Source organism: Bubalus kerabau, chromosome 7 (assembly GCF_029407905.1).
Source record: "Bubalus kerabau isolate K-KA32 ecotype Philippines breed swamp buffalo chromosome 7, PCC_UOA_SB_1v2, whole genome shotgun sequence".
Lineage (NCBI taxonomy): Eukaryota > Metazoa > Chordata > Mammalia > Artiodactyla > Bovidae > Bubalus > Bubalus kerabau.
Genome location: NC_073630.1, coordinates 107,359,605 through 107,382,049, shown reverse-complemented (window position 1 = coordinate 107,382,049; position 22,445 = coordinate 107,359,605). Strand labels below are relative to the sequence as shown.

Genomic DNA, 22,445 nt, shown 5'->3' with positions numbered 1-22,445 from the left:
GTTTGAAATGGAAACGAACAAACAAAAAAGGATTATGAAGTCAGGTGGTAGCAAGGCAATACAGTAACATATCCGAGGCAGGGCTCCAGTTGGAAGCAATAAAACCATCCATGTCCTCAGCCTGGATCCAGCTCTGTGTATCTGGGACGTCACTGAAGGTTTGCAACAGGATTTCTACCTGTGGACGACAGTCAATCTCCCTTCACGCTAAGGGAATCATTCTGAGTTGCAGTTTGAGTTACAGACATATTTAGTCCAGTACTGCTCGCGATGCCCAGGTTTGCATTCACTGCGTCAAGGAGTTGGAGTAACGTTACAAGCTTTCTCAACTACCTATTGCAAATACCTCCTCTTACCCTGTTTACTTACCTTGTGTTTACCTTGGCAAAGAGAAAACAGGCCAAACTAGCAGTAAACACATTATGGAGTCAGCCGCAGGCCAGGTCAGACCCCGCTCTTTCAAAAGGTGAGATTCATGCATGCAAGGTCACTTTAAAAAGGTGTGTTATCAATTGCAACAGTGCTTCTGTCCGCGTTTGCAGAAGGCATACCAGGTGACTATGCATGCAGGAAAGAAGTAGTTATGGAAATGAAACACAAATAAAAAAGGCAAAATATTGCAAAAACAAATTATTTTATTAAGTGCAAAAACAAGCCGTAGGCAATAAATAGATTAGCTCTGGTACATGTCCAAGGACTTCGGTGAGCATTCTCTTCAGAACATATTAAGGCAGTGAAATTATTCTCAATGTACAGATTTAAAAAAAAAAAAAAAGAAAAGAAAAAGAAAGAAAGAAAAGAAAACAAGTGTCACAGGTCCCCTTACACATGCTTGAAAAACATCTGGGACTTTACATGAATTTCAGTTTGGGCTCAAAGAGAATGTCTGCTCCGTTTGAGAGTTTACAACAGATAGAGTCTCTTACTTCGAGTTCTAGCACTCTGAATTCTAACAGCTCGTTCTGATCCTTTGCGTCTTGCATTTCATTCTTCAGCTGGTTCTCTTCCATTTCCAGCCTGTAAATCTAGACCAGAGACACCTGCGGGTTAATGGCAGGAGAAGCACTGTTTCTCATCGGGGGCCGTGAGAACGTGTCCGTATCACAGGCCCCCGGGGTGTTGGCCTGGGGACACAGGGGCCATTACCAGGGGTAGGGTGGGAAGGGGAGGGTCTCAGTGGGTGTGCAAGGTGGGCCCTTTCTGCTCCAGGGGCTGGGATGGCCCAGATCAGAGGCTGTGCCTGCTTCGTCCCTGCAGCCCAAGCTTGGCCCTGCATGGGGGCCAGGTATTTGCTGAATACACGAATGGTGGAGAAACTAAGGCACAGAGCAGTTGAGTCCCTTCCCAAAGGTCAGTCCTGGGGAAGCAACAATGATCCCCAAGCCTGTCTGAATTCCTTCTATCCCGATCTCCCAGAGTCAGCCCACCCAGGGCCTGGCTAGTTGCAATAGGAAGGTGCCCTGGACTCCCCAGAGGGATCCTATGAGTAGGAGATCTGAAAGTCTGGGAAGTCGGGCTGCCTGGGTCCCAAACCCACTGGGAGACTCTGGGCCAGCTATGTAGCTCCTTGGATGACACAGAGGCACACAGCAGCCCCCACTTGGAAGCCTGCAGTGAGGACCAAGACAATACATGGAAATGAAGGTCCTGATGGCTCAGTTGGTAAAGAATCTGCCTGCAAAGCAGGAGACCCCAGTTTGATTCCTAGGTTGGGAAGATCTGCTGGAGAAGGGATAGGCTACCCACTCCAGTATTCTTGGGCTACCCGGATGGCTCAGATGGTGAACAATCCGCCCACAATGCGGGAGACCTGGGTTTGATCCCTGGGTTGGGACGATCCCCTGGAGATGGGAAAGGCTACCCACTCCAATATTCTGGCCTGGAGAATTCCATGGGCTGTATGGTCATGGGGTCGCAAAGAGTTGGACACGACTGAGCGACTTTCACTTTCACTGGTGGGTCATGGTCACCTTTACTCCCGCCTCCCCACCTCTAATGGGGTGGTACTGCCCCCAGGGGGACATCTGGAAACAGCATAAGAGTTTTCTGGGCCTCTCAGAATTTAGCCAGAAGGACCAGGGATCCGAAATCTCTTCCAAAGCCTGGAACCGCCCCACAGGAAGTGACTGGCTCTGTCCCAATGCCCCAGATGCTGTGGAAGGACATGGGACAATGAACGGCCACACGACAGGTCAGCACAAAGCTGGGACAGGACCCCGCCGCCCCCCAAGGGGGCAAGGCTGGGCTTGTCCGGTTGGGACATTTGAGGATGTTTAGAAGCTAAGGCCTAACACGGTCCACTTCCACCAGGACAGAAGGTGCAGAGCAAGCAAATCTGCTGGGACAGAAAGCAGGTTTCCAGGGGCTGAGGGGTGAGAGACAGGGGTGACTAGAAAGGGGCAAGAGGGATCCTTAAGGGAGGCTGAAAATGTTCTAAAAATTGCATGGTGGGGCTGGGTGCACAACTCAGTAAATTTACTGAAAAAAAAAAAAAAATCACTGAATTGTTCACAAATAAGAAAAACATAAAGCTGAGGTCTCGTCCCAAAGCATTAGATTTACCACTCAAGCCGACTCTCCACAAGTTCCATGACCACAAAGGGAAGGACAAATTTGGCTTTGCCAGCACCACGGGCTCCAGTCGATGAACTGGACCATGACTGCCCGAGGATCTGCCCACCAACCCTGCCTGGGGAGCAGGTGGTGGGGGTGGGGGGGTTGGGGAGTGGTCTGGAATCCAAGGCAACAGTAGAGGCAGCCTGGAAGTCCAGCATAAGGAGGACTGGCAGGCCTCACCACGTCTGCAAACCAGCTCTGCGGGCCCCGACCCAGAGGACAGAGACAGGACCAGTGGGTAGGAGCCCTCAGGATGGGTGTGGGTGAGACTCCGGCAGTCGGAGCAGGCCTCGGGCTCCATGATCGGCTGGGGCAGGGCTCAGGGTGTTGATGCCACGTACCTTTTCCAGCAAGTCTTGGTTTGTTCTGATGAGTAGCTGCTTCTCTTCAACCCATTTGGAATCCTAAGGAAAAGTACTAAATATGTTCATACTCATTGAAGCAGACAGCTAAGTAACAAAGCATCAGTGGGAAAGGTGACTTCATACGAACCTTTCTATGAAAAGGCCAGAGAGAAGGAGAGCAGTTAGAATGATCTCATTGTCCCTCTAAACCAGGGGTCCCCAACCTCTGGGCCAGGGAACCAGACCTCTTGTCAGATCAGTGGAGGCATTAAATTAGAAATCAGTCAGTCCAGTCGCTCAGTCGTGTCTGACTCTTTGCAACCCCATGGAAGCACTCCAGGCTTCCCTGTCCATCACCAACTCCCAGAGCTTACTCAAACTTATGTCCGTCGAGTCAGTGATGCCATCCAACCATCTCGTTCTCTGTCATCCCCTTCTCCTCCCACCTTTAACCTTTCCCAGCATCAGGGTCTTTTCTAGTGAGTCAGACTAGAAATAGAGAGCACAATAAATGTAAGGTGCTGAATCATCCTGAAACCAACCGCCCCCCCCCCTCACCCCGGTCAGGGTAAAAATTGTCTTCCATAAAATTGGTCCCTGGTGCCAAAAAGACTGGGGACCACTGCTCTAAACGTTTAATCCTGAAAAAGAGAATTGGCAGGTCTGCTGTGCATTCCTCCTCCACTCATGTTCCCTAAATTTCAGGGAGCTCATCTGTATCAAAGCTACTGGTTTTTCCAGTAGTCATGTATGGATGTGAGAGTCGGGCCATAAAGAAAGTTGAGCACCAAAGAACGGATGCTTTTGAACTCTGATGTTGGAGAAGACTCTTGAGAGTCCCTTGGACAGCAAGGAGATCCAACCAGTCCATCCTAAAGGAGATCAGTCCTGAATATTCATTGGAAGGACTGATGCTGAAGCTGAAGCTATAATACTTTGGCCACCTGATGGGAAGAACCGACTCCTTAGGAAAGACCCTGATGCTGTGAAAGACTGAAGGCAGGAGGAGAAGTGGAAGACAGAGGGTGAGATGGTTGGATGGCATCACTGACTCAATGGACATGAGTTTGAGCAAGCTCTGGGAGTTGGTGATGGACAGGGAGGCCTGGCGTGCTGCAGTCCATAGGGTTGCAAAAAGCTGGACACAACTGAGTGACTTAACTGAACATCTGTCATCACCGACAGAAAAGCACCTGGAGCACACCCGAGCTGGTCCTGGCAGCCCTTCCAGGGCTTGCTCTCTTAGGCTGGAGGGCGAGTGTCCAGGCCACGCCCCCACGGATGTGCCCGTGGACCTGGTGTCATCACAGTAACACGCTTCTGCTCATCCGAGACCCTCTGCCTAACCACATCTTTGTCTGGACAAGTTCTGTCCAGGAACGTTCCATGAGCCGCGGGGCTAAGTCTGTCTTTATACCAGCATCTCTAGCACCTAACACAGTGCTCAGCATGCAGCTGATGCTTAGTAAATGCCAGGGGATGGATGAAGGTATAAACAAGGGAACTTCCTCCCTCCCTTCCTTCTACCCAGCGCGTATCACCCTGTGTCTTCCCAGGATTGACACACGTGTACGCCCACGAGGCTGAGTCCAGAGCTGGGTGCATTCATCTTTTTTCCTGTGGGAGGTTGTTGGCAATGGCCCTCCCATGGCTCTGCCCCTTTGCAAGGTGACTCTGCAGCTTCTCCCAAGGAGCAAACTCACCGCTGGGTGTGGCTGCAGCATTCTTTGGTGAATGGGATATTAACCAATGTGATGCAGGCAGAGGCATGGCCTATACTTGCGCTTTGGGGGCTGCCCTTTCTTCCTGCTCCAAGACCTTTACTTAAAGGAGCCAGCTTCCTTGAGGACAAGAGACCAGGATAGCCTGGCCAATAGCTGGCACTAATGTGCAGACAGGACACTGAGGTGATTTGGGGCCATCTAGCCGCAATCAGCTGCAAAATGAAGCCTCTAGAGTGACCCCAGGGGAGACCAGCAGAAGAACCACCCAAACTGCTGACCCGTAGAACTGTAAGCACACAAAATTTCTGTTATTTGTAAACAACTCAGTTTTGGGGTGATTTGTTAGGCGGCAATAGCCAACTGATACACGATCCCACACGCTGAGCACAGAGCCTAGCACAGGGCAAGGGCTCTGGTAAAGTGCTCGCTGAATGAATGGCCATGTGTTTTGTTCCAGACTGGCCCCTTTATTTAGCAGGAACTGAGGGCACAGCACACCCCAAAACAGGGCCTAGCACCTCAGGTGGGAGGTTAACTTAATCATAAGCTGTGGTTGGGCGAGTTGCAACCTGTGAGCTCAGCCTGAAAGAGGGAAGCTGAGGTCAATGGCAGGTGAGGACAGAAGTGTGAAAACAGCCTCATCTTTCCCCTGGACTCCACCCAGCCTGCTGTTGAGTCTCCCTCCTCCCCCATTCCCATGTGTTAAGTACTATTATTAGCCCCATTTTAAAGATGAGGAAACTGAGGCATAAGAAATCACGTAATTTTCCCAGGGCTGTGCAAGAGGTCAGGGGCAGGGCTGGCCTGTGGCTTGTTGGCTGTGGTGTATGTTCTGCACTGCTCCCCTGCCTCATGGAGAGCTTTGGACTGGCTCCCAAGGCCACCTCTGCCATCACTCAGAGCTAGCTGCAAGTTCATTTGCACAACTGAATCCTCATAGGCAGTGTCAGCTTTTCTTCCAGATTCAAGTCAGAAAAGATTCTGCTGATCACTTTATGTTTGGAGTTGTCTCCTATTCTTGTACACTTGGCAAACAAACAAAGAAAAAGCCAAGTTAGACTCTCGGAACATGTTGGATTTTTAAAAACTTGGTAAAGAGGCAAATGAGCTGGGATAGTCCCGCCTGAATTCTGCTAGCATTTTTTTTTTCTCTCACATCTCCAGAGCAAATGATACAGATTGACAGACCATCCCCCTGGGCACCAAAGATCCCAGCAACACCACCAAGGGGATAGAAATGCAAAGAGCTACAGGTCACGTGAGTATTTCTGCTCACCTGGCCCTTCTCAACCAGTAACTTCTCCAGATCCTCGATTTTGGCCTGACACCTCAGCAGATCAGCTTGGAGCTGTTCCCGAGTCTGAAATGCAAAAGACCAGGAAGTGAGCAGGTCCCCCCGGATGATGACAGAGAAGGGGAAAGGACAAGGTGGCATTCGGTCCTGAGAAACGGGTCCTTTTTTTAGGAGCACACGTGCCGACTGGCCTGCCTGGTTCCTCTGTCACCCACAGGTGTGACACCTGGAAGAACCGCAAGGCCTTGACAGGCTGTCAGCGCTACCCCTGTTGAGACGAGCCTGCAGCCTGGAGAAGCGGCCAGCTTCTTCACGAGGGCAAGTGAGGGGCCAGCACGTCAGCTCCCAGCCCAGCTTCCTGATCCCGTGCCGGGGCTGTACCACCAACGCCAGCCACACTTTCACCCTTGCTCAGCCCATCTCCTGACAAAGGTGTCACCGACAGTGAGGGCTGAAAACCAGATACCCCGAGGACCAGGCGGGTAGTATAAATAAGAGAGACCGACTGGCTGAGGGGTACTAGGAAGTGGTGGGGACTGTGGCAAACCAGGGGCACATGTCTCAACTGGGGGGGGCGCTGCCACTCAGCAGCTGCAGCAAAGGTGACTACCCGGAATGGGAAGACTGGCGCTGCCAGATGCTCTGAGTTCTCAAGAGAAGCCAGGAACCCGGATTTCTACATGAAATCTCTCAACTTTTGAATGGTGCAAGGAGCTGAAGTTTTTTTAATGAGAAACCCATGCTTCAGTCCAAACCACCTCCAGCGTACACCTCCAGTGTACTTCCTCTGACCTACAGGTTACAGGCTGACACTATTGTAGCCGAGGAGCTTCTCTCCACAGCCTCATTTGCCACCCCTTACCTCATGGGGCTGTTGTGGGAATGAAACGGGGGTGTGACTTTTCACCCCAGCAGGAGCACTCCCAGAGGTCCCTCTTGCCTTCAGAAAGAAGGGCTGGCTGAGACTGGTCTGTGCAACTCCTGAAGATGGGCTAATGGCCAGTGAGTGGACGTTACTAGATGGTGGAGGTCAGCCCAGCCACAAGGGCTGGTATGGTCCAGACCTGGGTGGCCAGCAGGGACCAGAGCGAGCACTGGGTGGGCTTTGAGCAACCAGGCAGCCCTGCCTGCATGCCTTAGGAACATTCTTGGGGGTTTCTCAGCCAGGAAAGAGAGATGTCTGTTTCACAGTGAGTCTGATTTCATCACCGAGTCAAACTTCTGAAACCCTTCTTGCCAATGGAAGGGGCACAGGACACTGAGACAGCAGCATTTCTTCTGCAAATGTTGCTCCTGCACTGAGGATGGGCAGGTAGCTCCTGTTGGATTTGCCAAATGCTGGAACGTCACCACTGCGGAGGCTGCCAGGCAACCCCCATGCCCTCTCAACAGAATCCGGCTGCTGGGAAGGGCACGCACGGGACACCCAGCCTCTGTCCAACCCCTCAAGGCCTCCCCCCGGCACCTACCCGGGCCTCTCGCTCGGCGTCCAGTGTCCCGCCCACTTGCTCCTGAAGCAGGGCGTAGGCTCGCTGCAGGGCCTGGTATTCCCTGGTCAGCTGGCAGAACCTCAGGTCAGCCTCTTCTCGGGTTGTCGTCTTCATGTCATGGAAGAGAAAAGCGTGAGGAAGCCCGTGACTTGATGTGAACGGCAGTGCCAGGGTCAAGTCAGCCAAAGACAATGTGCAGATGTTACGACCGCTGCCTGCTGTTACTTAACAGACCGGCCGTGGCCAGGACCTAACTGGAGGGCTCTGGAGAGAACGCTGGGGAGAAGATGCCTTCTCTGCCATCCTCCCTGGAGCTCCCTGAACCCCGGGAATCACTGAATCATGTGCAGGGGAACAAGGGTGAGCCAGTCCCGACTGCACAGTGTGCGTCTATGTGGTTAAAGGCGCCCCTCCCACCCCGCAGGTCTCATTATGGGGATTTCTCCTAAGGAAACAACCACCCAAAGAGCATCGCTGCAGTTGTGAAAAACTGGAATCCCCGTACGCCTCTCATCAGGAGCCTGTTAGGCTGGACGCACGTGCGGATCCGTGAGGGGCTGCTCAGGACGGATGATGATGACTAACACAGCATCTGGTGCTGAAAGATGCCTGTTACACATTCTTGGTGAAAATGGCAAATCAAAAAGTGTGTGTCCGACAAGATTGTGTTTGACTGGGGTTTCCAGAATGAATCCCAGCAGGTGGGGCAGGGTGGGGAGAAGGGGCTGCTCTTTGCTCCTGAGTGACTCAGGCTCTCTGGAGCAGAGGACAGGAAGGTGGATGTGCGGAGACGGAGGGTCAGGAAAGCGTGAGAGAGAGGAGTCGGCTTCCCTCTGCTCTTTTCTGTGCTGCTCGCATCCTCTCCTACAGTGACACACCATCTTTATATACACAGGTGTGTGTGTGTGTGTGTGTGTGTGTGTGTGTGTGTACAAGCCTGGGGGGGGCGAGGGGCAGACCACCACACAGCAGTTTTAATGACAACGGGCGAGCAGCACCGCCGTGGCTACAGGTCTCCAGTGTGAAATCTGTGCTGGGAAGGGAAAGGGCCCCCCTAGACTGCAGGCACCCTGCCATCGCTATTCTCAGAACCCATCAAAGTGGGGACCACCCTCCCTGGCCACAAGCTGTGACCACACGGGTACTGCGAGGTTCGTCTCACAGGGAGGGAGTGCGGCTACAGAGGCCAGGTGAGGCGGGAGGCACCCCCTTACAAGTACCCGGGGGTGAGGCCCACTTACGTCGTCCAAGTCCTCCTCGGGTGTGGCCGGAGCCCTGTCCGTCCTGTCCGTGTTGCAGGACGTCTCCGACAGTGTTTCCGAGTCCACAGACTCCTCGTCAAATCCAAAAAATGTCTCCACAACATGCTTCTGTGAAAGGCAATTTGCAAAGCATGAGAGAGGGACTCAAGAGTCGCCTGGATACCCCGACCCCGTCGTCCGCGGGGAGACACTGTGCATCAGGGCCACTGGGGCATCCCAGGAGGTGGATGGGGGAGGCGTGACTGCTGAGGGGGAAAGAGGCGGCCAGAGGTGGTCAGAGGGTGGAGGGTGACCACAGAGGGTGCTGGCCCGACCCTGGCTCCAGGCTCACGAGCTGATGACCTTTTGCAAGGGAGCCACATAGCCTGTCTGAGAGCCAGCTCCCTTCTCCATCAGAGGGACACAGGACCCCCACCTCACCCCGAGCACAAAGTGAGGTCACCAAGCAACGTGCCCAGCGTGGTAACGCACGGTGAGTAGCATCCTTGCTATACCGAGTGGGGGAGGGGAGGGCAGGGGCAGGCCACGTGAGATGTCGGGCTGTAGGTCAGACACGGAATGGTGAGAGGGCAGAGTGTCCACGGGTGGACCTGGGGTTCTGACTGGCTGGGCAAGTTGGGGGGTGGGGGGCCCAGGTCCTCACCAGATGTGCCCCAAGAGGCAATTTTAGTTTAGTTTAACAAGCACACTTATAAAATTAGAAGGACTGGTGTAATGGACCCATATACACCCAGTACTCAGATTCAGAGGCAGTTTTGAGGCTCTGTGTGCTGGGCTTCCAGCTACCCTATCCAGCACTTCTCTCACCCCAAATATCACAAGAGATGGGGCTTCATTCACTCACTTATTCATTCATTCCTTAAGTGAACACTTGACTGAGCACCTTCTATGGGTCAGACCCTGGGTGGGGCCTGGGGGGCCACAACCAATCAAAACCAGGTGTAGTCCCTGCCCCAAAGAGCTTCGGTCCCTTGGGGCCACAGACGCCAGCCCACAATCACCAGATCAACATCCCTTGTCCAAGAAACACTGGTTTCCCCCCCTCACCCCACGCCTCAAACAGCCCGTGAGAAGGTTTTTGATTTTACAAATCAGGAGATGCTCTTGACCGTGAATAAAGAACCATACCTAAATCCGGAGCCAAGCTCCAGGCTCCCACTCGTTAATCTGAACCCCGTTCTCCCAGGGGTCCCTCCCCACCTGTCAACACACAGAGGCGCTCCCCGCATGCTCAGGCACCTCCCGCTGTCAGACCCAATGCTTGTGTACAAGCTCTTGGGTCCAGATGTCAGAAAAATGTGGCTGGTGCCACTAACAGGATTAGGAACCAATTCAGAACCAGGAAGTGAGGCAAAGGGAGCTCCTTTGTCACCCTGCACAGTTTAGCATCTCTCATGGGGCTTTGAGGGAGGCCCCCGGCCATGGCTGTCGCCCACGATGGCCTTGCATTGACATTTGTGTTTCTGCAAACTGCTTTCGCCTTATGCTTTTTGTTTATTTAACACAGGTGGGACATGTACTGCCCCCTGAACTCCCGGGTCACACGTCAGCCACCTCCTCGACAGTTCCAGGGAGGCTGGAGAACACTGACCTAACACTCCCAAATCTGCTGTTTCCATGTTCAGGCTAACCTGTGTTCACCACTGGCAACTCCACCTCTACAGTTCCTCAGGCCAAAAACCAACCCCTTTCTCCACTCCATGCTCCACGCCTCTGAGAGAAACCCTGCTGGCTCGATCTTCAACCCATGATCCAACCCTCCACGAACCAGCACCTACCTCCTGGTCCAAGCCACCATCACCTCTCACTATTGGTCTTCCGGCTTCTGCCTTTGTCCCATAACCTGGTGACCAGAGTAACTATTTTGTAACAAGAATTCTGTTGTGTTGGTCCTTTGTTCAAAGCCCACTGGCCCTGCACTATACCTAAGTGGAAGCCGACATCAACAGTGCGGTCCACAGGCCCTGCGCCTGCCCCCACTCTGCTCCGGCCTCACCCCCTCCTCACCACTGTGCTCCAGCCACACTGCTGAGCACACCTCCGCCCCTTTCACGTGCCTGCCGCAGGGCCTTTGCACTTCCGAGATGCTGTCCCCCAGAACCCACGTGACTCTCTCCTTCCCTTCCCTCCAGTTTTTGTACAAACGTAACTTATCAAAAGACATCCCTGACCCCACATCAAAGTCTTAACTAGCCTATCCCCACCCCCATGTCTCTGTTCTTCTTCCTTTATTTTTCTCCGTAATGCTCATCACCGCCTAACATAAGATACACTGTGCTGATGTCAAGGCCTGACACGCTCAAGAAATACTGGTTGCTCAATAAGTATTTGCAAAGAACTCAACGGTAAACAAACGCTCACCCATGAGTAGTTTTGGATTTGCATGCGGTGTCCCTTCCTTCACTCCTGCAGCCGGCATCAGTGGGCAAACACCTGGCTACTAGACACTGTCAACGTCAAATGCAATCCTGAGTGGAGGTTGGAGGAGACATTTCTATGCTCAAAGGCACACTCCCAGCCCCCCAGGTTGAGAAATCCCCCCTGAGTTTGTGTCAATGATGCTCCAGACGCCACACCTCCAGGGAGCTGTGGCCATGACCTTCGACGGCGGACACATTCATAGCACTCAGTTCCTCTGCACACGCACGGTTCACCTGAGCCCCAGGCTCCTTGTTTTTCTGGGCAGCCACTCAGCTGACCTTATTTCTTGTAAACACTGCTAATTGCAAGGCCTCCAGGGACAGGCCCGTTGTGCTGATCAGCAGTGAGCAGTGATGCAGCGAGGGCCCTGCCCGGCACATGGATGCAGCCCCAGAAACATCAAGCCTCACGGTCTCCACACGGCCAAGACACGAAGCCAGGCAGTGGTCACCTACTGCAGGCATTGTGGGTTATTCTAGGGGGTGATGACTCAGTGCTCCATTACCTAGGGTGACCTGCTTTTTGAAACTTTGTGGGACTGAGAATTAAATAATTGCATGCGTGCTAAGTCACTTCAGCTGTGTTCGATTCTTTGCGAGCCTAGGGACAGAAGCCCACCAGATTCCCTTGTCCATGCGGATTCTCCAGGCAAGAATACTGGTTGCCATGCCCTCCTCCAGGGGATCTTCCTGACCCAGTGATCAAACCTACGTCTCTTATGTCTTGTGCATTGGCAGGCGGGTTCTTTACCACTGGTGCCACCTGGGAATTACTGAGCCCTAAAACAGAGTACTGGGCTTCCCAGGTGGCTCAATGGTCAAGAATCCGCCTGCAGTGCAAGAGAAGCAGGAGATGTGAGTTTGATCACTGGGCCAGGAAGATTCCTCTGGAGAAGAAAATGGCAATCCACCCCAGTGTTCTTGTCTGGAAAATTCCATGGACAGAGGAGCCTAGCAGGCTACAGTCCGTGGAGTCGGATATGATTTAGTGACTAAACAATGACAAATAACAACCAGGGTATTAACTACAGACGCTGCAGCTGTGCATTTAAAATTGACCTGCCCGGACCCCAGTGGAGCGCCTTGAAGTATCACGTGGCTCCAGAGACAGAACCCGAGGAAGCACGCTGCAGGGAGGGAAGGAAGAAACAGCTCCGAAGGCGGGATCAAACACACAAGGACATGCAAAGTATAATATAGAGAACTGACTTATGGACACAGGAGGGGAAGGAGAGGGTGGCACAAATTGAGAAAGTAGCACTGACCAACATGCACTGTCCTGTGTAAAGTAGATGTTTAGTGGGAAGTTGCTGTACAAGACAGGGAGACCAGCCTGACACTCTGTGATGACCTAGAGGGGAGGGCTGGGACGGGGAGGGAGGCTCAGGAGGGAGGGGATATACATATACAATTAGGACTAATTCACGTTGTTGTATGGCAGAAACCAACATAACACGGTAAAGCAACTTTCCTCTAATTAAAAAATTAAAAAAATATAATTCTATAACCACAAAGGAGACGGTCCATAAATCCACAGCACACAAATTCCAAGGCAGTAGGGAGGCCACCACGAGTCACCCCCACCTTGTGTGACATATGGGTTGGGTTGGTTTGTTTCCTGAGAGTTTTTTTAAACTGACTGTATTACATGGGAAGCCAAAATGCACCAGATAAATTTATGCCTTTATTAATAAAAAAACAAGCTTTAAAAAAAAAAAGACAACATTTCAAGTGAAAATCTGGTGGTTGTCTTCTCTGGAGACCAAGCAACCCTGCCTTCCACTGCATGTTCATATACACGAAATTACATACAAGCCTCCAAGGAATGAAAGGAAAATCACCTGGAAATACTGTTTCTCAAACGCTCGGCTCATAATGGGGTTTTTAAAGAAAGTCAAGCACAATAGAAACTATCGATTTTTTGGAGCCTCCATCATTCAAAAATTCCCTGGGAAATTCCTAAGGAAAAAATAACTTCAGTAGCATCTTTGCTCACTCCAAATGCATCTTCTATGGAAAAGGGCCCACCTCTCCGGACTTCTATTTTCTTTGCCACCAAAGCCCTGTCTTGCTGACATCTTTCTATAAACCAACCCAAACGCTTGAAATGCAGTTTGGGCAACAATGACTGGAAAATAAACATTTCTTCTCCACTGACATGCTGCATATACAGAGGTGCTCATTCTTAGCAGATCACGTGAACAGAGGGGGAAAAAGGGAGGCACCCCCCCCCCCACTGCTGCCAAATAAACAACCTCTTGGCTGAGCCCAGCTTCTCACAGCCTCCTCTCTCTTCCTCCATGTCATTCCCAATAATCCCGGGCACAGGAAGGAGCTTTCCAATCACAGCCACTGATATTCACACGACTGCAACTGACCCCCAAAGCTGGCCACTTACCTTCATGCTTGTAGGTCATCTCCTGGCAGCCAGAAAAGTACAGACACACCAGGGTGCAGAGACAGAGGAAAAAGGAGAAATACAGCACGAAGAGGACGTACTCCATGGTGGGGATGCGGGGACAGGGAGGGGGCGAGGCAGTCTGGGACCCGCTAGCCTGTGTATGTCAGGGGAGCTGGAAGCCACATCACTGCCACCAGATTCCAGGCCTCTCTCGAGTCCTGGGAGGAAGCATCAATTCTTCTGCAGAGCACTCTCGTTTCCTCGACCACACTAGGTCCACTGCCTTCCTTCTCCTCTGCACCGTTCTGAGAACAACCGGAATGCTCCAGAAGGTGTGCCTCTGTTAAAAGGGATGCCGGCTCTGGGGCAGATCGGGCTGAGAGGAGCCAGTTTCCAGGGGCCGGGCCTGGGTGAATCAATCACAGCAGACAGCCTTCAGGCTTGTCTCCCAGCTGGGGACTGGGGGCTTTCCTCCCAGCCCCAAGCTCCCCGAGTCGCTCTATTGTCAGGGCCCCTGGGAACAGCCCTAGCAACCGTGATGCTGAGAGAGCCTTCTTCAGGACCAGAGCACAAAACGGGGAGGTGCCTCCTGCCTCGTGCGCTTAGGAAATTTCTCGGTTTATCCCCTCACCCTGAGCATGCCCCAGACTAGCTGAACTCTTGGGTTCTTAGCAATTCTTCCATAAGCATTTGTTTTACCATTTATACAAGCCGAAGCAAACCACCATCCGATAGAAAAATGGCAGCTAGAGTGGCCCTCAGTTCCCACACCTATGTAGCACCTATGAGGGCACCTTCTTGCAGAAGCTTCTCTAGCCACAAGATCAAATGTAAAAACTCTCCTAGCAGGAAGAAAGGGTAGATTTCACCATTAAAAAGTAAACCTTTTTATTTGAAAGGTATTAAAGCAACCCTGGAGGAGGGCATGGCAACCCACTCCAGTATTCTTGCCTGGAGAATCCCCATGGACAGAAGAGCCTGGCGGGCTACAGTCCACAGAGTCGCAAAGAGTCAGACACGACTGAGCAACTAAGCACAAAGCAACATTAAGAGGCAAAGAATAATTCACAAAAGTGTGTGCTAAGATGCTTCAGTTATGTCTGACTCTTTGCAACCCCATGGACTACAGCCTGCCAGGTTCCTCTGTCCATGGGGTTCTCCAGGCAAGTATACTGGAGTGGGCTGCCATGCTCTTCTCCAGGGGATATTCCCAACCCAGGGACTGATCGAACCCAAGTCTCTTAGTTTCCTGCACTGATAGGCAGGTTGTTTACCACTAGCACCACTTTGGAAGCCCCAATTCACAAGAGAAAAAAATACGCATAGCCAAGTTCATATCTATTTCAACTTCAATAATGTTTGATCCTCTCAAAGTAGCCATGATATGAGCTATGTAACCAGGTCACACTATGCAGTTTAGTGCTAAGTCTTTAAGTTGTCTTTCCAAATGAGGTGCCTCCCGAGTTGGGACTGGGTCAGGAATGGACTTGTGACCAGGCTGAACCAAGGAGCACCAGTCCCGGGACTTTTGCTGGAATCACTGAGGAGAGATATCCTCTGACCACAAAGGTTGGTTGTCAGGTATAATGCCAGCCAGAAGCTGCTAAAGCTGTTTGGGCCACCACATGGGAGAGTCTGCTTGAGAAAGAGGCCAGTCCAGAGGAAAGCACACTCGAAAGATGAAGATGGACAAGTCCCTGATAATTGCACGTGAGCATCTGGATCCAGCCGTACCTGAAACCGGACCTCTAGACTTCTCAGTTATATAAATTCATTTATTTGCTTAAACGACTTTGAATTTTTGGCACTAGCAATAGAAAAAAAATCTCAGCTAATGGGGAGGAGGGAGATAATCCTAGAAGTCAAGCCATCTACAAACTGTTGAGTTCTGCAACAAGCCTAAAGACTTGATTTCTCTCTAAGCTGCTCTGCACTTGGACCCTCAAGAAAAACCAAAGACAGCCTCTGCCTGGCAGAAGGATTCCTGGCTTTGTGGAAACCGTGACACGTGTACAGTAGGCTGCTTCCTCAATCTACTTAGATCCACTTTGCCAGAAATTCCTCAAGAGTGAAAATTCCTCTGTACCCATCACCTGACACTCTGTTATGCCCAAGGCAACAAGATGCACCAAGACAATGGTGAGAGGGATAGGGGGATGGGAGGGGCTGAGAGCTGTTCTGCCTTGGCTGGACACGAGCTGCCACAGGGTCGGGGCAGGAGGTGAGCAGGACCAGGTCCTGGAAGGCCATGAGGGCCCAGCCAAAGAGCCCCAGTTTCATCTCCTAAGAAACGGAGAACCAGTGGAGGGTTTTTTTAGGAAAGAAGGTGCAGGGTAAGACCTGTGCCTTAAAAAGACAGTTTTGGTGGGAGGAAGATGCTGGAAGCAGGGGAGCAGCCAGAGAGCTGTGGCAATGGTCCCAGAATAGCAGATGAGGACCTAAAGGAAGGAGGTGGAGACCGATGAAGAAGCAAGGGCCTGGAGGGGAGGGTCTGGAATCAGGGAGCCTCTGCCTCAAGCCCCTCCACAATGGATCTAGGGTCCCCTCCTGACTCTAGGCAGGGGGCCAGGAGCTGCAGACCTGCTTCTAGCCCAGTCCTCTCTGAAGACTGAGTCTCACCCCCAGGCTCACTCCTGGTGTTGGGGTGTCCTATCCTGCTAGAATATGTTGCTTACGACCACCATTACTTCCTGTCTATCCCAAAGTCTTTGGAAGTGATCTGGATGTCCCCATGGGCATTGCTGTGTTAGATGAGGTGCCCTGGGCAGGTGAAATGGCCAAGTCAGGCTCCTGGCTCTGCTCTCCCTCTCTCCATTGCCCAGCAACCTGCGATGTTGCCCCAGGTAGGACAGTACAGACTGCATGTGCGGCTGAGCCACTCAGCTGCCTGAGTGTGGCCCTGCACTTTCAAAACCGCGCCCGTGTTCCATCTCCAGTGCCCCAATTGTTTCCAGAGTCCTTTACCGAAGGGCCCACAAACCCAGCAGGCGGCCCTTGGAGCAGCTCCCGGTGGGGCTTCACGTGCTTCTGATGTGAAGCTTAGCCACTTGCCTGGCCGTTGAGGAGGGAACAAGATGATGGGCTGCTGCCCAGGCTGGAAGGGCCAAGCCCTCATCAGGGACTGAAACACGGAGTGAAAGCCCTTGGCTGCCTGCTGCTCGGAGGGGAATCCCGGCAAGACTGCAAGGATGAACAGCCCCCTTAGTCCATGCGATTGAGCCCCACGGTGCGGGCCAGGCGCTGTGCTAAGGGCAGCTCATAACCCGGCAAACGAGGCAGGAGCCAGCCCTCCCCATGCTGAAAGGCTGATGACGGAGCCGTGGGGGAAAATCAAGTGGAACAAAGTCAAGTGGAAATGACAAGAGAGGGGAAAAAGGGTTTCTTTGGCTACTTAAAAATGGAGAAAGCATGCACATGATGGAAAGCACTCAGGCGTGTGGCCAGGCTAAGGCATGGCACCCCGGCTTCTGTCCCAGGGCAGCTTTGGATGCCCAAGTTCTTCCTCCCACAAGGCTGTGGGCTTGGCCTCGGGGCACAAGGTCAAGTTTGGATAGGTTTCAGGTGTACTGTCAGAGTGTATGCAGGGGCTGCAGACCAGGAGTGAATCCCCAGGGTCCTGGTGACAGCAGAGGCCTGGTCCATTCGGGAGAGGGGACCACAGAGCTGACGCTTGGATCCCAGGAAGGGCCTACTCTCCAGTGGTGCTTTGATGTTTCCCAGCCTCCCTCAAAGGGTGGGGATGTCACCTCACTGCTGCCTGAGACTCTCTCTCTCTTTTTAAAAATGCAGTAGTAGCAGTGTTAGTCACTCAGTCATGTCCGACTCTTTGTTATCCCGAGGACTGTAGCCCGCCAAGCTCCTCTGTCCATGGGATTCTCCAGGCAAGGGTGCTGGAGTGGGTTGCCATTTCCTTCTCCAGGGGATCTTCCTGACCCAGGGACTGAACCCAGGTCTCCTACATTGCAGGCAAATTCTTTACTGTCTAAGCTATAGGGAAGCCCCCTCTTTTAAAAATGGGGGCCATGAGTTAGAGGGGGATGGGGGGCGGGGTGAGGCAGGGCCTCACATCTAACCCCCCCATGCAGGGCCTGCATATAACAGGCCCTCCAAAGGAAATCTATTCATTTAAGATGAAGGGAGAAAGAAAAAGGATAATATAATTTACTGATTCCTGTCTACTCTTCAGGCCTGGAGCCAGATGCTTCATTTGATCCCATAGATATGATACGTGTTGTAAAAAGCAGGAAACTGAGGTTCTCAGAGTTCAAGGCTACACAGGTAGGAGCTGGCCTGACTCCCTGCTGCTCCAGGCCATGGTTCCTGAGCCTCATCCAAGATCTCAGCTCTACTTTCAAGGCAAGTGAGCAAACTGTACTCATTTTAGCCATTCTTTATGGGCCCAGCTCTCTCCTAAGACACATCTCTCCCTTGCTAGGCTGCACGTCCCAATGGCTGACCCACTACCTCCTGCCACTTCAGGGCAGGGGCTCTGTTTCCAGTTAGGTCCTGATCACACCTTCCGCAGAGCAAGCCTTGAACCCTGGACAGAGCCCAAGGAACCACGTAGGGTCCTTCTCCTACAACCCCCACCCAGGGCTGAAAAATCAACGGCAGGATCCCCAGGGAGGGACAGCCAACCCCAGTCTTGTCCCTAGGAGTCCAGTGAGACAGGCCGGGAGCTGTTGGGGACATGCTGGCCCCCCTGGAAGATGACTGCTGCGCCCTCAGAGCATCTGCAGCAGCTGGGCTGTGGTGTGGAAATGGAGGAGCCCCTTTGCAGGGAACTACAGAGTCTAAGGAGGCTTGCAACAGCTGCAGAGCAGGGACAGAAAGTTCTGGAACCTTCGATGCATTCACTGAGACACTCTGTCACGTTAAAGACCCGGACAAAGTGATAAAGTGCATGGATGCATGAGGGACAGACGGCAATGAAGATTATTTAAGGAGAGAAAAGAAAGTACTGATCCCTGCGATGTGGGAAAGAAGGAAGGGAAGCCACCCAGCCCTGAGGGGCAAGCCCTGGGGACTAAAAACCTGCCCAGGTCCCCGATAAATCCACACATCCATCCAGCCCTGGACTAGCTAGGATTAAGCAGGAGCATAAGGGAAATAGCTGTACATTGAATCCTGAGAAAAAGGAAAATACTGGTGGGTCACAGTAAGTGGGAAAGACCCCGAGCCGGGTCAGGAAATTTCCCTAAAGGTTCCCAGACTCTGCCTTCCAGTAGCGTCAAACTCTTGTAATTACAGGGACCAAACTTCCGCATCCTGGCATGATCCAGTGTTAGGTAAGTGCGTTTGTTCCAGTAAGAGCAATTTGTTTATTCAGTCAACAACTATTTAGGGACACCCACTCTGTGCCAGGCAATGACCAGGACATAGTGAGCAGGACACAGCTCCTGCCCACCTTGCCTGCAGTACATGCAAGCCTAGCCAATCCTAAGTCCAGTCTAGGCCTTTGTAAAGTTCTCTTCCCATAGACACATTCAGAAACAGGAAAAGGGAAACAATCTCTTATTCTGGATATTCTGACGTTTGAAAAATATAGTCATGGCACAAAACTGGGTTTCCTGAAACCCTTTCTGGGGTGTACGAGGCCACAACACAGCCAGTTCATGCAACAAACTGAATTCCTTTAGATGGTTACTTTTTAAACATGTCTTGTGGTGAAAATGGCCATCATGTACATTACTGACAGCTGGGCAAAACGACACAACCCTTCTATACAGCAGGCAGAAGGGCGAATGTTCTTGATTGAAGCCTTCACACCCTCTGACCCACATGTAGACTTCCGGGAATCTATCCATGTGAACTATCCAGACTATGGACACAGTTTTCTGGACAAAAGGAGTTCACTGTGGTTACATTTGCAGAAGCAGGGAGTCCAAGAAGACAGAAAGGGTGGTCACTCAATGAAACGTTCAACGCTCAGGGAATCTGGCAGAATGGGCTGGTGAAGAGCTGTCTGCTAAGCACAGACACATTACTGCAGCATTATTCCCAACCGTGAGGAGCTGGAAGCAGACACGCCTGGTGGACACAGAACGTTAAACAAATTTATGGCCCATCCACTCAACAGATTATGTAGTCTTGAAAATTCGTATTTATGATGACAGCATCATAACATGGAAAAATGCTTTATAGTATAATGGTAAGTAAAAACCCAGGGTGCAAAATTGTATTCTACAATTACAGCTGCAGTATCTAAAAAATTTGAAGCGGAACAAGGATGGGGGAAGGGGATTGCATTAAAATGCCGACATTGATTGCACCGGGGAGGCACTGCCATGATGGACCAGTATGTTCCAGATAGTCTATAATGTGGCTATACTACTTCCATAATAAAAATACATATTTAAATATAACCAAGTTCTGCTGAACCACTTCCCGTTTCTGAGATTCTAATGTCAATGCATAGAGACTCGTACCTCATTCAACTTGACTTGGTGGCATAAGCTTGGGCCTTGGAGCCCCAGACTTGAGTTTAAATGTTGGTCTGTTACTTTTCCTCTTTGACTCATTTATATATTTTATACCTATATACTTCCTGTAATTTTAAAATAGAAAAAATAACACCAACCTCACAGGGTTGCTATGACGATTAAATGAGATGCTATAAATAAACCTTTATCCAAATGTACAAATTTGGTTCAAGATATATTTTATGTGCCCAGAGTGTACTATAAACAATTTGCACCAACATTCACAATTCTGAGATTTTCCATAGAAGTGTTATGGGTTGAAATGAGCCCCCCAACCCAAAAAGGTTATATTAAGGCCCTAACCCCCCAGTACTTCAGAGTGTGACCTCACTTGGAAATAGAATCATTGCAATAATCAGTTAAAAGGAGGGCACACTGGATTGGGGTGGACCCCTAATCCAATGTGATTAATGTCCTTATGAGAAGATGGCTATGCAAAGACAGAGACACACAGGGAAAACAGCACATGACAACAAAAGTAGAGACTGCAGCTGTGCAGCTTTAAGACAAGGAACAGAGAGGGGTGGACAGGGAGGCCTGGCGTGCTGCAGTCCATGGGGTCACAAAGAGTCAGACACAACTGAGTGACCGAACTGAACTGAAGACAAGGAAAGTCTTGTCAAATAATACCAATTTTCCAGTAAATCACCAGAAGCAAAGAAGGATCTCCCTAAAGGCTGGGATTGTGCTGCCAACACCTTGATTTTAGATCTAGACTCCAAAACCTTGAGCTAATACATTTCTGTTCTAAGACACCCAGTTTGTGGTACCTTGTTACAGAAGTGCTAGGACACTAATGCAGAGATTTCTACGTCTCTTGAATGACTGAATTATCTGACACCACCTGGCTCACTTTCTTACAGCAGCTGATATTCTGGACCCAGTTTTTCACAGTCCCTACCACTCCCTATTGTCCCACTGACACCAAAGCCATATATCCGTGGTCATTCAGTAAGACATCTGCATGGCTGTTTTCTTTATAGATGAGAAATATTTCTATATAGCCATATCCCTACCAAAAGATAAACCAGGAGGGGCATCTGGTTTAACAAGGTGACCAGGCCCACATCTTCATGGAAGTGAAAAATGTTTCCAGGTGTTAATGCAAACTAAGGTCTTTTAAAAAATAGCAATTTGCAGGACTTCCGTAGCAGTTCAAAGGTTAAGACTTCACCTTCCAATGCAGGAATGTGGGTTCTATACCTGGTCTGGGAACTAAGATACCACATGCCCCCTTGTCAAAAAACCAAAACATACAACAGAAGCAATAGTGTAACAAATTCAATAAAGACTTAAGAAATGGTCCACATCAAAAAAATCTTAAAAAAAAAAACCAATTTGTTCTTTTACTTTCCAGCTTGATCCTGTGGGCATCTGAGTTTTCCAAGACTGCCTCTGTTCACCTCACTGGACATCTGGACAACGTCTCTATAAAAAGGGCAAAACCACATTTTCCAGGAAGAATGCATTCTGCCTCATTCCAAAAAAGCCTGAAGCCCCTGATTCTTCAAAACAGGATATATAGATGTTATAAACCAAGACCAGGTATCCTTTAAATCCTTCAAAAGGTCTAAGTATTTATGTTTTTAATTTTGGGTGCACATCCCCAGAGGCCTAAATACCCGATACGTCTGTAAATTTTCCATGAATAAATGACAGTAACCAGGTCCATGGCCTAGTTATTTATGTTGCTTTGAGAAGTAGTTATAACAGGTTTTTCCGCATCAAATATGCAGAGATATGAGGGTGCCTGCCTTCAGGGCCCCTCTATGGGTTGCTTGCTCCCCTCCCCCATCCCTGGACCACTGCCCTGCAGATCCTGGCATGGAGCCAGAGCAGGGCAGCTGTGCCACCGCTGGCTCACCTTGGGTGGCTTCAGGCCCTTCCCGCGATGCCTTCTGGACCGCAAGAGCCGTTCTCTCTCCTAGAAGGAAACACAACCGTTTGCATCTTCAGCCAGTCTTCACATCACGCCCAGCGACCCACTGGCTCCAAGAGGGTGTAACTCACAAAGTTGCTGCGCCTACCTGTCTGCACTGGGCCTGGGTCGGCCCAGGTTCTGAGCACCCAAGGCACGGCTGCTTCTCAGAACTGACAGCTACAGAGCCACACCGTGAACTGGACTTGGACCCTCCCAGAAAAAAAAAAAATGCCAAGTTTGGCCAGTACTGTAAAACTCCACCCTGGCTGCCTTTGAGACTGGAAGCTATAAAACTTGTAAGTGGTGAAAGTGAAAACTAGTCAAGCAGTGTTGACTAGTTACCTACTGTCAGTGACCCCAACAGAAAATAAAAAATCTTGTGGCTTCAATCTCACACAGAGCTGCGGCCAAAGCCCCATGGGGCCTCCTCCTGGCCAGATGACACACACCTTGTTTCTCTGATTCTCAGCTTCTTCCTTTGCTATAAGTGC

The 22,445-nt window shown here is 50.9% G+C and overlaps 1 protein-coding gene across 1 annotated transcript in view; it reads right to left on the bottom strand.

The window, feature by feature from the left end:
• Positions 1 to 497: 497 nt before the first annotated feature.
• LOC129658095 (janus kinase and microtubule-interacting protein 1) overlaps positions 498 to 22,445 on the bottom strand; it is a 104,436-nt gene continuing 82,488 nt past the window's right edge. Inside the window, exons 9-14 of the mRNA XM_055589075.1 lie at positions 21,898 to 21,957; positions 8,710 to 8,838; positions 7,448 to 7,576; positions 5,961 to 6,044; positions 2,958 to 3,020; positions 498 to 1,025 (exon numbers count right to left, since the gene is read on the bottom strand). Of these exons, the coding sequence (XP_055445050.1) occupies positions 852 to 1,025; positions 2,958 to 3,020; positions 5,961 to 6,044; positions 7,448 to 7,576; positions 8,710 to 8,838; positions 21,898 to 21,957 (639 nt within the window). The 3' untranslated portion in view covers positions 498 to 851. The remainder of the gene's footprint in view (positions 1,026 to 2,957; positions 3,021 to 5,960; positions 6,045 to 7,447; positions 7,577 to 8,709; positions 8,839 to 21,897; positions 21,958 to 22,445) is intronic.